The sequence below is a fragment of the Gopherus evgoodei genome, chromosome 2 (genome assembly GCF_007399415.2).
Source record: "Gopherus evgoodei ecotype Sinaloan lineage chromosome 2, rGopEvg1_v1.p, whole genome shotgun sequence".
Classification (NCBI taxonomy): domain Eukaryota; kingdom Metazoa; phylum Chordata; order Testudines; family Testudinidae; genus Gopherus; species Gopherus evgoodei.
The window spans coordinates 100,459,145-100,475,755 of NC_044323.1; the positions used below are offsets into that span (position 1 = coordinate 100,459,145).

The following is a 16,611-nucleotide window of genomic DNA, read 5'->3' on the forward strand; positions in this document are numbered from 1 at the left end:
TGCTATTATCATAGATCTTTTATGAAGTTGTAAATTGTTCTTTGGTAAGAAATACACCTCTACCCTGATGTAACGTGAGTTCGCATACAATGCGGTAAGCTCTGACACGCTGCTCTGAGCATCGTGTTAAGGATGCTGGGCCAGGCTGGGGCCGAGGGGTTCAGTAAGCGGCAGAGGATCTTGGGGGAGGTCTGGGTTCTCCCCCCAGGGTCTAGGGGGCAGGAGCTGTGGGAGGGCATTTTTGGGGGCCCTGCAGTCCCAGAGTGGCCCGGAGGATTAGAGGGGGACCAGAAGCAGCTTGCTCTGCTTCCCTCGCCCCGCCTCCAGCTGTGTTGCTTGGGGGAGGGGGATTGGGAGAAGGGATCCCCCTCGCACTCAGCAGCAGCGGCGGAAGCAGAGCAGTCCATCCCGAGCTCGCTCCACTCTGCCACTCCCAGCCACAGCGCTCCACTTCCTGCAGCAGGTGAGTGCGGGAGGCATCTTTTCCCCAACCTCCCCGCATTCACCGGTGGTGGGAAGTGGAGCAGCCCAGCCCCAGCCAGCTTCCTTCCGCCAGCTCCCAGCTGTGGCATTCCATTTCCCGCCGAGCAGGTGAGTGCAGGACCTTTCCCCAGCTGACCCCTGGCGACACAGCTGGGGGACATGCCTGGACAAGGAAAGTAGAGTGGGCTGGAGCCGCATCGCTCTGCTTTCTGCCACAGGTGAGTGGGGAGGGGGGGCATCCTTTTCCCAACCTCCACGCAGTCACCGATGGTGGGAAGCGGAACACCACAGCTGGGAGCTGACGGAGTGGAGCGGACTGGTGCTGGGCTGCTCTGGTTCCCGCCGCTGCCAGTGAGTGCCTGTCTGGGGGTGGGGAGTGGTGGTGGATAGAGGTCAGAGCAGTCAGAGGACAGGGGGGTTGGGTAGGGGGTGGGCCCTGGGAGTGATTAGGACAGGGATCTCTGGAGGGGCAGTAAGGGAACAAGGAACGGGGGGGCCAAAGCAAGTTCGATATAACGCTGTCTCACCTATAACGCGGTGAGATTTTTTTGTCTCCCGAGGACCACATTATATCAGGGTAGAGGTATACTAGAAATACTAATTCTTTTAAAAGTCTCTGGGTCTTTTGCCTGTCTTTTTTCAATTCTTCCTGGGTTTTCTGCCCTGGAACTTGGTTTTGAAGATAAATGGGTTGTCTAAGCTGGTCCTTAGTACTAATCTTGGATGTTTGGGGGATTTCCCCCCCCCCATTCCCCTCATTTCCAAAGATTTTTCAGAAATTCTTCCATGAAGCATCGGGTGCTTTACATGTCTTTCTATAATGTAAATTTCACATCTTCCTTGCAGTGTATATCTATTAAATGTATTTCATAATTGTCAAACTTTGCTCATCCTTACTCTTGCCAAGAGTAGTCTCTTTCTGTGTTCAGCAAATTTAACAGTAGTACACTGGAGTGAGTTCTTATGTATTATTATGACGTCATTATTTTTATAAAATAAATTTCAAATACTAATAAATTCTGAACCCATGTATGTGTATATCCATGTGCCTACATACATATTCTAAATAATACTCATAAGTTGTCAGAAGTAACTGGCTAAATAAATCATCTTGTCTAATTATCTTTTCAGTGACTAAACGCAAAGCTCATAATTTCAATGTCTACAAACTATAAGGGTCTGATGCGGCTTTTTATTTAAAAAATTGTATTAGGCCCTGATTCCATAAGCTGCTTTCTGCTGCCCATGCAGAGGCTATTGAATAAGTCAATGTCTCTGCCCAGGTGAAGCAGCTTCTAGGATCCAGGGCATTAATCTTTACTCTGACATTATGAACAACCTATGGAAAAAGTTAGCAATTCTCTTTATGATTTAATATTGAATAAACATTTGGAAGAATTATAATGTTCCCAGGTGCCTTCTTACGGAAAAATATATAGTGGAATTTCTTTGTAGAATAATGAAGAACCTAGAACATCGTTGCTGTCTTAAGAATTTAAGAAAGGGTGTATTTAGTGTTAATGGGAATTGAGTGGCTTATTTCCTACACATTACTGGAAAAATTGTCATTGGTGCTTAATATTAAAAGTAGGAGATCATTCAAATATAGATTTGGTTTCTTCTTTTGTCTTCTCTCAGTATTGCCTTCTCAAATGCATATTTCAAAATGGGAGGGGAAAAGGAAAAGGTTACTTATTATGGGGTGGTGGGGTTTTTCCTTGTCCTTTGGCTTTAGTTTACATAGAAGCATCTATTTCTTCTCTCATCATCCCCTGCCCCCCCCTAAAGTTTTCTTCTTACCCTTTGCTTATGTGCATCTTTTGTAGTTCCTTGCCATCTTTTCATATATTTCTTCTTTCTTCCCTTCCCCCCAAATCTCCCAGTTCACACACTTTTCTCCCACAGCCTTTGGTTTTGTGTGTTTGTCCCCACTCTTTATGATCAGTAATTCCCATTTTTTTTCAAACTCCCCAGAGGAGGGAAGTATTCCTGTAATACAATCAGCAGCTTGAAGCTGACCAAGGCATACAGTCCTTGGCCAATTTTATATGGCTGCCTTTGCCAGCCTCTCCAGGAAAACACATTTTTTCAAGGCTACACTCTTTATGGGGTTCTCACAGTTAATTGACTTAGAATGTGATGACCCTGTTCTGTCTAAATTCCTGATAACTGCATGTCACAGTATTTCATACATTGGGACAGTTTAAGGACATTCTTTTTCTTACAGTTCTGATTTTCCTTATATAGTGCATTTGTCAGACTTTTGAACTCAGCTGAAGTTCATGTTTGTGCGAAGGAACTATCAATTTTCAGGAACTGTTTTCTTGTTCTCTTTTTGCATAGCACCTAGTGCAGTGGATCCTGTTCCATGACTAGGGCTATGTCTACACTACCGCAGTATGTTGACCTACGCTACGCAACTCCAGCTACGTGAATAACATAGCTGAAGTTGATGTACCTTAGGTTGAGTTACCGCGGGGTCCACACCGCAGGGAGTCGACAGGAGAAACTTTCCCATCAACTTAGTTCACTCTTCTCATCAGGAGTAGAGTACAGGGGTCAACTGGAGAGCAATCTGCTGTCAATTTGGCGGGTCTTCACTAGCCCTGCTAAATCGACCACTGATGGATCGATCTCAGAGTGTTGATCCCAGCTGTAGTATAGACATAGCCTGGGGCTCTTAAATGCTATGATATGATTGATTAAATAAAGACCACTTTATTCACTAGTTGAAATACATACCTGTCTCAAGGAAGACAAATGTGCAAGAGGCTAAAAGAATACCTTTGTTCCAAAGGTCAAGTTGTGAAAATCAATTTGAGTTTTTATTTAGATGAAAACTGTAAGCACACATTGTCAACCACAATTTCATCTATCCTTAATGAAGTTGTTTGAATTAATTTTTATATACAGAATAGATTCCTGATTAATTGGGGCGTCTCTCAGTGCACATTATTGGTTTAGAATTAAGGATGCACTTCTGGGATTTATAATTAATTGCATAGAGAACTAAACAGTCAATGTACAGTAGATCATTTAACGGAGGATAAATTAATCATTGCATACTTTGTTTTTTAGTGGAATTGGGACTGAATGAAGATGATGCATTTGCAAAGGGACCTACACTAACTGTCTATAAAGAGTCTTTTGAATCTCAGTTTCTCGCTGACACAGAGAGGTTTTATACAAGAGAAAGTACTGAATTCTTGCAACAGAACCCCGTCACAGAATACATGAAAAAGGTGAGCTATTATTAAGTAGCTGGCATTCAGTGCTTATTTCCTGGATCTGGCTGTCCATTAGAGGTAAGCACTAACATAGATATTTGAGTTCTTCAGATGCTAATTATTGTAGTAAAGTAAAAACTATTTGCTTTCTTTCCAGTGCCATTTGGACAGAGATGTTCTTATTCCTATCTTTGTTGCTCTTAACTGGTTTGAAATTCCTCCCTCTTCAATATATTTACAGTTATTTGAAACACTCCTTAATGGGCAAAGTAAAAGAGGTGATGGAATAAATTCAGATACGTCAAAGGCCTGTCAGATTTTCCAGTGAAAAAGCTATTAACTGTGTCTTGGGGTCTACAGGCTCATGGGTTCAGTTCCAGCACTGGGAGCTGGCCTCATAAACAGTACCGAAAGGCCTGCACTGTTAGGCCTTACCTTCATTGGCAAGGCAAAATCCTATTTTCATCGAGAAGCAGGTTTTAGGGAAGTTTGGCAGAATTCTCTTTGAGAGCATTTGTTATTCCAGCAAGGGAGGGAGAGGTCTTTTTTGCTTGGTTTGCAGTGTGAAGATATTTCAGATGCCGCTTCCTCATGGCCCAGGTATATTGGTGCTGACAATATATCGTCTCCTCTTTTGACATTAAAACAAGTCAGTTTGTGGCTTTTGCATTTTTGCTTTAATTGATGCCTATCATCTGCACTCTTCCAAATACTTTTTATTCTGCCAAGCTTCAAAGAGTAATTGTACAACCTATTAGCTGATATACACATCGAAATGACAGATATTAATGTGCCCTGAATCTGGTGACCACTTTGTTGTGACTTGGTTCGCTCAAATCCTTTGTCCTTCCTGCAGCTGAAATCCATATGGACTCCCAAAATGATTGAGGCTCATGTGTGGAGGATGAAATGTGAGTGCAAACAGGAAGAGTGCTGAATATTGCATTCTAAAATCATTGCTTGGTTTAGAATTGAAGTGATCTCCACCAAAACTTGCCTTTCCTGTTAAGAGACAAAGGTCCAGATCCTCAAAGGTACTTAGGTCTTGATCTGCTCATTGTTCCTATCCCTAACTTCTTGTTGCTTAGGGAGATCATTGGTCTTGAGGTAGGTGCTTAGGTTCCTGTACAATGCAAACAGAGATTTACGCACCTAAGAAGGGATCCTCAAAAGTCAGCAAGCTGAGCTATGAGTCCAACCTAACTTAGCCAGAGTGAAGCTGAAGAGAAGGGCTTAGGTGCTTAGTAGCTGACCAGGTGCACCTGTGCTATGGGCCACAGATAGACACCTCCCTCTGCTCAGGATCCTCAACTGCAAAGCCTCTCCTGGAGTTAGGCATCTAAACCAGGTTAGCCACTCCCATGCCCTGACTCCTGCACCCCCTCACATGCCGCCAGCCCTGGGCCCTGACTCCCTGCACCCTCCTTACACGCCCCCAGCCCTCATACCACAGCCAGCCAGCTTTATTTACAAACGAAACCCACACACTCTTGGATAGTAAATAGAAGAAGGATTAAACTTACAATAGCTTTCTTACAAATCCCTGAGACCGTCTTTGGTCCTTCTGCTCTGTCACAATTAAGTGTGGTGACTGCCAGGGCTATTTCTTTACGAGCTGTTGACTGCTGTCGCCGGTGGTCTCTAGCTGCTAGTTCCTGTGTTGAGCAGCTGCCTGCTCCTGAGATAAACAGCTCCTCAGGTAGAAGAGGACGGAAGCCCACTTGGTAGCTGCTGCAGTGGCTTCTGGGTGGCTTGGAAACAGCCATTGTCTGGGGCAACCTTGGAATTCTGCAGTTGCTGCTGCTGCAGTAGCTGCTTTCAGGCAGCTCTCTCTTCTCAGGGTTCCGCTGAGGCTTCTGCCACTTTCCTTAAGCGTTGTCATCTTTTCAGGTGTCTTGCAGCCTCTTCTTCCTCCAGGTCCCTGATCCCACTACAGAGTTTAACCTGCTGGCTGTCACCCTTATATATGACTTGGTCACCCAGGCTCAGCCAATCAAACTTCCAGTTTTTTGCTGGCTCTGTGCCAAGCTACTCCTAGTCACGTGTACCAATATGTGACTAGTTCCTCCTCCTCACTGGAAGTTCCATGTATTCCTATGGGCTACAATATATTCCTATGGGGGTTTTCAACTGACCTGTGGATGACCCCTAGCTATTTCCTTTTGGAAGCCCATGTATTCTTATGGGCTGCAATGTAGTTCTATGGGATTTTGCTGAAGTGGAATTTATCATTACATCATAGGAAGTGAACTTATTACATCATAGATAATGGACTCCTATGTGCCTTAGAAATGGAATCTTCCACTACATCACCCTCCATTACTGGATTTCTAATTTATACTACAATCATTTCTAGTTAATTAAAGATTTATTCTTAAAACTAATTACTAGTCTAAGCATCCTAAAGGGGCCTGACACTACCACTACTCTTTTATATCAATTAAGCAGTTATAATTTTTCTGATTGTAAATCTCCTCCTGAGGTTTTCTGCAAACCTTCCTTTTTAGGTAATTTGAACAACTGAGGCAAAATCTTTCATCACAGGGTCCTGAGTAACTTCATTTTACCCAGGGCTCCAATTGCTCATTAGCTGTGGGGAAAACATCAGGGCTTTGGTGGCTTTGCAAATGCCAACTGATTAGAAATTAGGTGTCATGGGGATTTAGTGCCAACTCGGGTGGTTTTCGAAGTGTCAGTGGCACCTAAAGTGGTGTACGTAGCCCCTGGAGAGAAGAAACACTGAAAAAAAACACAAAGAAAACAAGCATTAAACCACTTCCTTACAAGACTGGGTTCTATAGAAGTGGATTGTTAAATAATCTAGCTTTTCTAGAAATTCTAGGGTAATGGACCTACCTACAAATCGTTCCAATCAAGATCTGAAATTCTTGGATAATTTCATTAGCAAGTCTCTCTCAGACAATAAGGAACAAGTTAGATAAAGATTCTATGACAATTTCCAGCCTGGGTTTCCTTGGGTCAGTCTTATTGTATGCAGAATAAATATTTTGTTTTTTTCCTCAGATAATGGCTGTTATATTGACATCAGTAATTCCCCCACTCTTCAAAGTGATCCTGTCTTCCTTCCCAGAGCTTTTTGTGTAACTCTAATGCAGTGGGGCTGCAGTAAGTGGTGCGGGCTGAGGGCTGTGCTGACCGCCCTTCCTGCAGCCCCCATTGACCTGGAGCGTGAACCGCAGCCATGGGAGCCGCAATCGACCAAACCTATGGACGCAGCATGTAAACAAACCAGCCTGGCCCGCCAGGGGCTTTCCCTGAACAAGCAACAGTCCTAGTTTGAGAACCAATGCTGTAATGAAAACATGCTTATGTGCTTTGGAACCATGGTCCTAGTTATAGTTGTATCAAAAGCACTCTCTATTCCATTTCATTATACCTCATAGACTGGAAGGAGGTAGCTTGGTCTTTGGTTTTGAAATGGATGATCTACAAAAATTTCTAAGTGGAGACATTAAAAGCCATCTCCCTAGCATCATTGGATTTGGGGTAGTTACTGAGAGTCAGTCAACTTCATAAACATTTATCTTCATGTTCCAGTAATTGTTGAATCAGCGATTCCTGTTTCCCTTTTGATTTATTGCCCTGGCTTTGTCTGGCCTCCCTAAATAACAAATAAAGAGAGAGAACCACACCACACACACATAAAAATAAAGGCAGTATTAGCTGCAGCACTGAAGAGTGAAGGAATCCCAGTACAGTAATTCTCAATCTAAACTATGGTCATCTAGGCTTCCTCACTGCAGGACATCAAAAAAGCTGTCTGAAGGTCATTGCAAGAACCAGGGATTAGTGGCAAATGTATAGACTTTAACAGGATCCCAGACAACCTTGAGGCCTGAAATTACACAAAAGGTTACTTGTTGCCTTCCAAGATTATGATTTTAAGCCTGGAGAGAGAGATGAAAGCTCTCCAAGGGCAGAGGAATCTTTAGAAAGGAAATGCACAGCCTCACTGGAATCACAGTCTGAGGGCAAATTCTAATCACTCTGGGTCCACAACCACCTTCACCATCTTAATTTCTCCTCACAAAGGATGCTCCAGCGTGGAAATCAAACTCCCAATCCCAGCTGAACAGCCCTCATAAGAATTCAGCTGACAAAACCGAAAAAACTGCACATTAGACATCAGTCTAAATGGGGATGGAACACACACAACACATGCAGACCAAGGGATGTGGAATGAATTTCTTTCTTTTCTATGCTCTGGCTACACTGATAGAAATACCCACACAAGTTATCAGAACTGTTTAGTTGTGATTAGATATTAGATTATTTCTCCTGCTTTTTCCTCTTCAGTGTGTATATATTGTGTCCTTGGAGTGTTCCAACTCCAACATCGCAAGAGGATTAATTTTTCCTCAGTTTCATAATCAGACAATCCATGTGCTCATATACTTGGTGATTTGTGCAATATAAATGCCTGGACAGAATCGTTCTCCCCATAATTATTACTCAGATGGTAAATTGGAATACGGCTGTGTAAGGCATCAATTGAGACAGAGGTGCAAGGAAGGCTATTGCAAGCCACCCAGCTAAATGTTAGCAAAGGGGATTGAAACAATCATTTACATTGGTAAGTGAGACCACAAAAGGCAATTTGCACTTGATTGACTCACATGGCTTTCATGCTTAACTGCCATGGTGCTAATTTCTCAGTGAGGATAAATGGTATTGTACAATAAGTTCTAAACCCACGCTACTTTAGTACATTGGTGTCAACAAACTTTTCAGCATGTGGAGGTTCAGATATGATTTATGGTGTAAGAGGGTTCCAGTCATTTCTTAATTGGAGTTGACAAATGACATTTAGCCATGCAATAGCACATTCCTCTCAACCTCAGCAAATCTCTCATTCCATAGGAAATGGGGAGGAGTAAAGCTGGGATGGCCTGTGTATACATAGGAAAGGAGGGATTCATAGAGACCCCCATCAAATTTAAAAAATCATAAATTCAATCGAGGTTATCTGCTGTTGTGACCTGAAACACCTAAGATTATTACAACAGGATAAAGAAAATATTTACTTTTTCCTGGTCTGTGTATTTCTTCTATATGATCAGCTGTTTTCCATTATTGTTTTTTGTGGGTGTGTCTCCCTCCTCTTGCTTTGTGAAATGCTTCTTAAAATAGAATTATGAAAGCACAGAAATTGGCAGGGGGACTTGAGCAGTGCAGTATCAGAAATTATTTGAGCTCATTTTTTGGAAATGAATAGATTTAAAGTTTACTGTTCCCTTTTGACTGATAAAATTCTTGATACAATGCTACCTGTAAGCAGGGATAAGCAATGAAGTCTCTTGACTCATAGAAATGTAGGAATTGCCAGGAAGCAAACCAGCTGTCCTTCTAGTCCAATATTCTGGATACTGGCGAGTACCAGATTCTTCAGAAGAAGGTGCAGTAAACCTTGCAGTTGAGCAATTAAAGAATAATTTGCTTGTATGGAAGGTTGATTCCAAATTCCGTCTAGCTTGAAATTGGCTTTTCCCGTGAAGCTATGGGCTTTATATCCTTTCCAAAATTCTTGATTTTGTTTGTAATATTTTCAATCCTTACTGTTGTAACTGTTGAAGCTTGTTATCCACATGCATGTCATCGGAAGAGATGATGAGTATGTAATACCTTTTATAGAAATGGGTTTAGCTAAAGACTAGTGTCTGCATAATTGGAAAATTTTATTTTAAACAAGGACTTTGTCTGTCTAATGTGTAGGTTTAAAACTCAGTGTGGTCTTATCCCTAATGTTGTCTTTCATGCTTAGTCCATACATTTAAGTATTAGGAATATGAATAAACTTGTCTTCTAATTTCCATTCTATAGTGATGGATTTTTTAATAAAAATATCAGTAATCTGCAGTGGGGGGGCCACACGTGTCCCATCATCTAACATATTGTTCTTACAGATTGATCATAAAGAGAATCTTGAGCACATTCTACAAACAAAATAGAGATAAATTAGTGGCTGTATAAACAAATTCAGTTTTACATTTTGGAATAAACACTATTTCCCTAGTGACTGTTAGGATTTTGGATCAGCAGAAACATATATTTGGAAGGCTCCATGGGTCAAAATAAATGCTGGTGCAGTTTGAGTTTTGGAATGTTTAATAATCCTGTATATTTATGAACACTCAAATGAATTCATGTTGTGCACATACTGTAAAATTGTCTATTTTTGTCTGTTAATTTTTGTGTAAGTATGGAGGACTTTCTGTTCATGTTTATTTTTAACAGTGCACTGCAAAGCCTGATGTCTTAAACTCTATAGGTGCTCTGACTTGGTTCTTTCTCTTTTTTTTTTTTTTAAACATTTTCTGTTAAGAGGCATAGGATGAAAATATTTTCTCAGTGACGTTTTTCCGTTTCAACAGTTTAAGGTATAAAATTAATGACGTGGACACTAACACAGAATATTACATATAAATAAAAAGGAGTCACACTATTTTTCCTGTGAGAACTGTATTCTCTGTATTTAAATAGACAACTATAATGTTACATCAACATACTTAAAAAAAAAAATTTACACTGTAGTCATTAGTTTTAATACTGTTCTATTTCGGCTGTTATACGTTAGTACATGTATCTTTGTTCTATAGGCAGAAGCTCGTCTTTTGGAGGAACAGCGTAGAGTTCAGGTTTATCTCCATGAAAGTACGCAGGATGAATTAGCACGAAAATGCGAGCAGGTACTTATTGAAAAACACTTGGAGATTTTTCATACAGAGTTTCAGAACTTACTGGATGCTGACAAAAATGAAGGTGAGTTGATTCTAATTTCAGTTTGAGAGTTTCTCAGAGATGATGCCCCTTAATGGTACTAGTGATTATAATATTGCTACTATGATGTCTTTTCTGGGGTTACATCAAGAGATAGGGTTAACAGTAAATAAATAAATTTGAAAATCTGAGAAATGGGAAATTTTAATAAAATGAAATCCATAGGATCAACTTGGTATCTTCTCAAAATACTGGTTAGAGTCACAGATGGAATGCATAAGAAAAAGAGGGGGAATGATTGCATGATAAGATCAAGTAGTCTTCTCTCAGGCAAAAAGAGATCCTTTTATTAGCGGAAATGGGTCTTAAGTGATGCTTCTAGAAATGAATATAAACTTCAGTAGATAATCTAAAATGGAGACTATAAGAGCTGAGAGAGAGAATTTGAGGAATAGATAGCTGTCCCGATATTTGACTGTGTCTTCTGCAAGACACTAATCTAGGCATTTTGCAGAGCCACTGTCTCTCCCACAGAAGTCTTATACCTATTACACTTCAAATAATTTCTCAAGAATATTCCTTTGGCTAAGTGATTTGTTTGTGTAGAACTCTTCACCGTAGATGTTGTTACATCAATCTGGAGATAAGCTTTACAGGAAATGAGGTGGGCTCTGTCTGAAATAAAGATTTAAAAAAGAAAGTGATAGAACTGAATAAATGATATGAGAAATCTCCAGAGCTGGAAGGTATTAATCTGAAAGTTCTGAAGAAATTTTGAGTGAAGTAGCTGAGATAACATAAAGAAATAATTACTAAAACAACTGTAATGGAAGACTAGAGTGGCCAGCACTGCTTATTTTGTCAAAGGTACTAAGGGTTATCCGATGAAGTTAGGCTAGTGATCCCCTTCCTTCGCTAGTGGAAAAAGAGCTAAGAAACCATTTATTTGTACTAAAAATATCCATACCTAAGATTTAAAAAAAAAAAAAAAAAAAAAAAAAAAGACAAATCAGTGGGTTAATTGATCAAAAAAATAAACTGTTGCTAGCTGAAACTGTAGCTAAATTGGTGTGCACTAGTTACCTCTCAAAATAGCTGTTAAGTGACTGGCACTGTAAATCAGAAATTTCTTTCCCACCTAATTGAAGCAATTTTGCAATATATGGATATGGAACAATAAGAAACGAACGCCTTCTTAAAATATAAATCCCTTCTGAAAATATAAATTTCTTCCACAATCATGAAAAATTCTTTGTCTAATCAGCCTTTAACTGACTTTAAAAAAAAAAGTACTAAGCTTATAATGGTTCATGTGAGCTCTTGTGTATACCATATGGTGATAAATACCTTTTCTTAATACATTTAGCGTGCATCTTTATCCACCTCACCAGTCTCTGTGCATTAATTTTACCGACCTCTGTGATTCTAAATCTCTGAGCAGCTACTACTTTTTAAAAAGTTTCCTTTCCTCTTAAACTGGTTCCACTTGCACACTGACGTAAATGTTCTTTGATCACTTTAAGCTCCAGTGTCTTGTGACTCAACATGGCTAGAAACAGCTGCATTAACCTATTGCCCGGGAATTCAAGCTTAATATAAATCATCTGTATCTAGCCCAGTCAAGTCTCCAGTCATTGGATGTAACCTCATGAAACATTGAAGTAAACTGTTTTAGATTATCTTAACTCAGCAATGAAAAACTTTATATAGCTACACGCCATAGTATATTCTTTATAGCTCATCTCATGGAAACATGGTGCCTTGAGGTCTTCCATATGTGAGGTATGTTAGGCAAACTGTATTACAGACCACTCACTTGTGAAGTGTTGTGTAATTGCTTAAACATATTATGCAAGTAATAATACAGGACATGGTGTGCATTAGTCAACCGGTATCTAGGCACTTTAGTGGAATTAATGCAGGAAATAATTTATCTTTATTGGACACAGGATATAAGATGACTTAGGAAAAATTACCTCATAAATCCGTGAAAGTTTCAGCAAGCTTGTTGCTCTTTTCTTCCATTTACTTTCAAGTATAGACAATCTAACACATCAACCCTTATTCCCTTACTTTTAAGATCTGGCTAGCAACAGCATGAGTTACATTCTCACACAGCATTATTGTTCAGGTCCTCCAAAGATTTTCCCGGCTCCTGAACAAAAAGAGGGAACTGAGGATCCGATATTCCTGACGTGTATATATAAAACTATACAGAAAAACTTTTTCAGATAAGTTTGAGACAGTCTTTATATATCATCCTGGAAAGTCACCAAGTTATAAGTGACTGAAAGTAGAGTTATAATGGAAGGGTTAGCCATCGTTAATATAGGAGTCACTACAGCACCACATGATATAAAGGAGCAGTAAAGGGCACCATTTTTTGTGTGTTTTGTATTTTGGTATTAGCAAGCAATCCTACTGCCTTCTCTCCATTTTACTGAACATCCAGTAATTTGAGATTTCTAATAAATTGCTCAGAGGATGTACAGAAAGTCCCACGCCACTCAATGTAGGATATGGTTGAAAAGCCTAACATATCCCCTATTGGATTATCACATCTCTGAGTACCTAGTCCATAATAGCTAATCTGGTCCTTTACCTCTAAGTTGAGTATCTATTTACTGAGGCCAAGATTTTCTATAGTAACTAGTGATTTTGTGTTTTGGTTTTTTTGGGTGCCCAATTTGAGCCCTTAAAAAGGGCCTTATCTTCGGAAAGGGCTGAGTACCTGCCCTCTGGAATCACGCCCCTTTGAGTTGAACACTGGGAAATCTAGGCTGCCAGCTATTGTTTTTTGGGTTTTTTTTATATAAGTCTTAACATATTGCAAAATTATGTCCAATGAGGAGCACATTGTGTTTTCATCCTGTGACCTTGAGTTTTTGTAGTCGGGCTCTTGACAAATCATCCCTTTCTTTTTAGTTGGGCTTATAAAACAAATTATAGAATGTATTGAAACCTAGCAGTCATTGAATGTTTCCCCCCTGAAACAAGGGTTGGGGAGGCAGTAACACTCTTCTGTACAAAATTTGCAGATAACTCACTTTTTCAGGTTTCACTCAAAGCCCATGTCTACAGCTTGATTTTTTTTGCCTCAGATTTCCCATGGTTGCTAACGCTGTTTTGTTCCCACCAGTGGGAGCATTAGCATGTTTTAAAAGAAAGGAAAGCTGCAGGGGGTTCCTGAGGTTTTAAGTACCATGCTTGCTCTGAGCAGGATTACAGAATACAGTGCTTATGCTGGTGGCCAGCTGGAGCCCACGCTACATTAGCACTCCCACCACTGTTACTACTGGTGGTGCTGAAACAGTGGTATTTATTGTAGAAGACTTGGATGCAAAAAGGCCTAATTTACATACTAAAAATTAAAGTAAGTTGTGTGACGTATGACACCTCTCAAATGTAGAAACTTTATGAAACTAGACAGAAGTTAACATTTACTGTAGTTTATATCTTGATCTTTGTTCTTGATTTGTGTGTAAGTGTACTAGAAGTAAGAAGTAGTTTAATCAGAATATTTTTTATTTTAGCAAGTTTTTGTCCTTCAGTGCCATCTAGTTTTTTTGCACCACTTGTGGAATTGTTTAGTTTAAATTGTTTGGCTTATGTGATAATACTTGCAAGTATGCATATGTTGACAAATGTGTGGGTCAGTTCTTTGGTCACTTTAAAAATGCAGAATTGTGGTGTTGGGAGAAAGGAAATCCTAGTGTTAATGCAGATGAGAGAGATTGTCTTCCTTTTTTTCCAGACTTGGGACGCATGTATAACCTTGTATCTCGAATCCAGGATGGCCTCGAGGAGCTGAAAAAAACTCTTGGAAACGCACATTCATAATCAGGTCTAGGCTGCTATTGAGAAATGTGGAGAAGCTGCTCTAAATGCAAGTATCTTTTCAGATGTAGTTTTGTATCTGACTGCTAACAGCTCATTTTGTGAGAGGTGAATGCCTCTGATAGTCCTGTGTGTGTATTCCTTCAGAATAAAACAGCTGGGACTAAATGGTAACAGTAGGTTGAAAATAAAATAACTGCAGTACAACTGTATTACTGCTTTTTTTTGCCAACCTCCTTCTTTTCCTCCTTCACCTCCACTGCTCAATTTTTGCCTTTGTTTACGTTGACCCATTTGCTTGAACTAACCCTTTGAATAAATTCCTCCCTTCAAAAACCATGAAACATGCCATTTCAAGACACATTCTAGGTCTAATGACCACATATTTCTTTACTCTGTACAGCATCACATGTACTTGTGCCTCTCAACTTGTAAGCTTTTTAATGAATTTGTTTGCCCTTTTTACCTGATGCGTACAGTATTATGTATGCTGAATGTGGTTATAGAAATTGAGACCAGGTGGTTGAGGTATATCTCTTGTTGATCAACTTCTGTTAATGGAAGTGACGAGCTTTGAGCTTCATAGAGCTTCTTTTCAAGTCTGTAGCTCTCAAAAAAAGACGGTTACTCACCTTTGTAACTGTTGTTCTTCGAGATGTGTTGCTCATATCCATTCCAATTAGGTGTGCGCACGCCGCGTGCACGTTCGTCGGAGACTTTTTACCCTAGCAACACTCGGTGGGCCAGCAGGTCGCCCCCTGGAGTGGCGCCGGTATGGCGCCTGATATATACCCCTGCTGGCCCGCCCGCTCCTCAGTTCCTTCTTGCCAGCTACTCTGACAGTGGGGAAGGAGGGGCGGGTGTGGAATGGATATGAGCAACACATCTCGAAGAACAACAGTTACAAAGGTGAGTAACCATCTTTTCTTCTTCGAGTGCTTGCTCATATCCATTCCAATTAGGTGATTCCCAAGCCTTACGTAGGCGTGGGGTCGGAGCAAGACGTGCGGACTGTAAAACCGCTGCGCCGAAAGCGGCATCGTCTCTAGCTTTGCTGGACCAGTGCATAGTGTGATCGAAGGTGTGCACAGAAGACCATGTGGCCGCACGGCAGATTTCCTGTATGAGGACATGAGCCAAAAACGCGGCTGAGGAAGCCTGAGCCCTGGTAGAATGGGCGGTAAGGGCCCCCGTTGGCACGCAGGCCAAGTCGTAACATGTCCTGATGCAGGATGTGACCCATGATGCGATACGCTGGGAGGAGATTGCCATGCCTCTCATGCATTCCGCTACTGCCACAAACAATTGTGGTGAACGTCTGAAGGGTTTAGTTCTCTCAGTGTAGAACACGAGAGCCCTTCGGACATCCAAGGAATGGAGCTGTTGCTCTCTTCGGGATGAATGCGGCTTTGGGTAAAAGACTGGCAGGAAGACGTCTTGGTTAATGTGGAAGGCGGAGACGACCTTAGGGAGGAACGCCGGGTGCGGTCGCAGCTGTACCTTGTCCTTATGGAACACCGTATACGGAGGGTCCACGGTCAGAGCCCAAAGCTCCGAGACTCGGCGAGCCGATGTGATAGCGACTAGGAAGGCCACTTTCCAGGACAAGGTACAGCAGTGAGCATGTGGCTAAGGGTTCGAAGGGGGGCGCCATGAGCCTGGTCAAGACAAGGTTCAGGTCCCAAGTAGGGGTAGGCCATTTGACCCTGAGGGTGTAGTCGCTCCAGGCCCTTGATGAATCTTGACACCATAGGGTGGGAAAACACGGACTTGGCAGCCTCGCCTGGATGGAAGGTGGATATAGCCGCGAGATGGACGCGCAGAGAGGAGATCGCCAAGCCCGTTGCTGAGAGACCACACGTAGTCCAAAATGTAGAAGAGTGAACGCTAGGGAGGTGGAGAATGGCTAGCCGTGCTCCACAGTTCCAACAACTGACACGGGCGGTAAGAAGGAACTGAGGAGCGGGCGGGCCAGCAGGGGTATATATCAGGCGCCATACCGGCGCCACTCCAGGGGGGCGACCTGCTGGCCCACCGAGTGTTGCTAGGGTAAAAGTCTCCGACGAACGTGCACGCTGCAACACGCACACCTAATTGGAATGGATATGAGCAAGCACTCGAAGAAGAACTTATGCTTTCCACCATAGAAGTTGGTCGTTAGAATATATTGCCTCACCCATCTGTCTCTCTCATATCCTCCATCTACAACAATTTACTAGTACAATCTTCTTAGTAAAGAAAGTAGTGCTGATTAATCATAATTGCAATTGTACAGAAATCATGTAATGAGGCACCTGATTTCAATCCACAGAGGTTGAGATTGCCT

General features: G+C 41.4%; 1 protein-coding gene across 1 annotated transcript in view; it reads left to right on the forward strand.

The window, feature by feature from the left end:
* Positions 1-16,611, forward strand: part of CUL1 (cullin 1) — a 95,300-nt gene that overhangs the window by 61,718 nt on the left and 16,971 nt on the right. Inside the window, 4 exon segments of the mRNA XM_030551436.1 lie at positions 3,562-3,725; positions 10,328-10,490; positions 14,203-14,258; positions 14,260-14,334. Of these exon segments, the coding sequence (XP_030407296.1) occupies positions 3,562-3,725; positions 10,328-10,490; positions 14,203-14,258; positions 14,260-14,334 (458 nt within the window).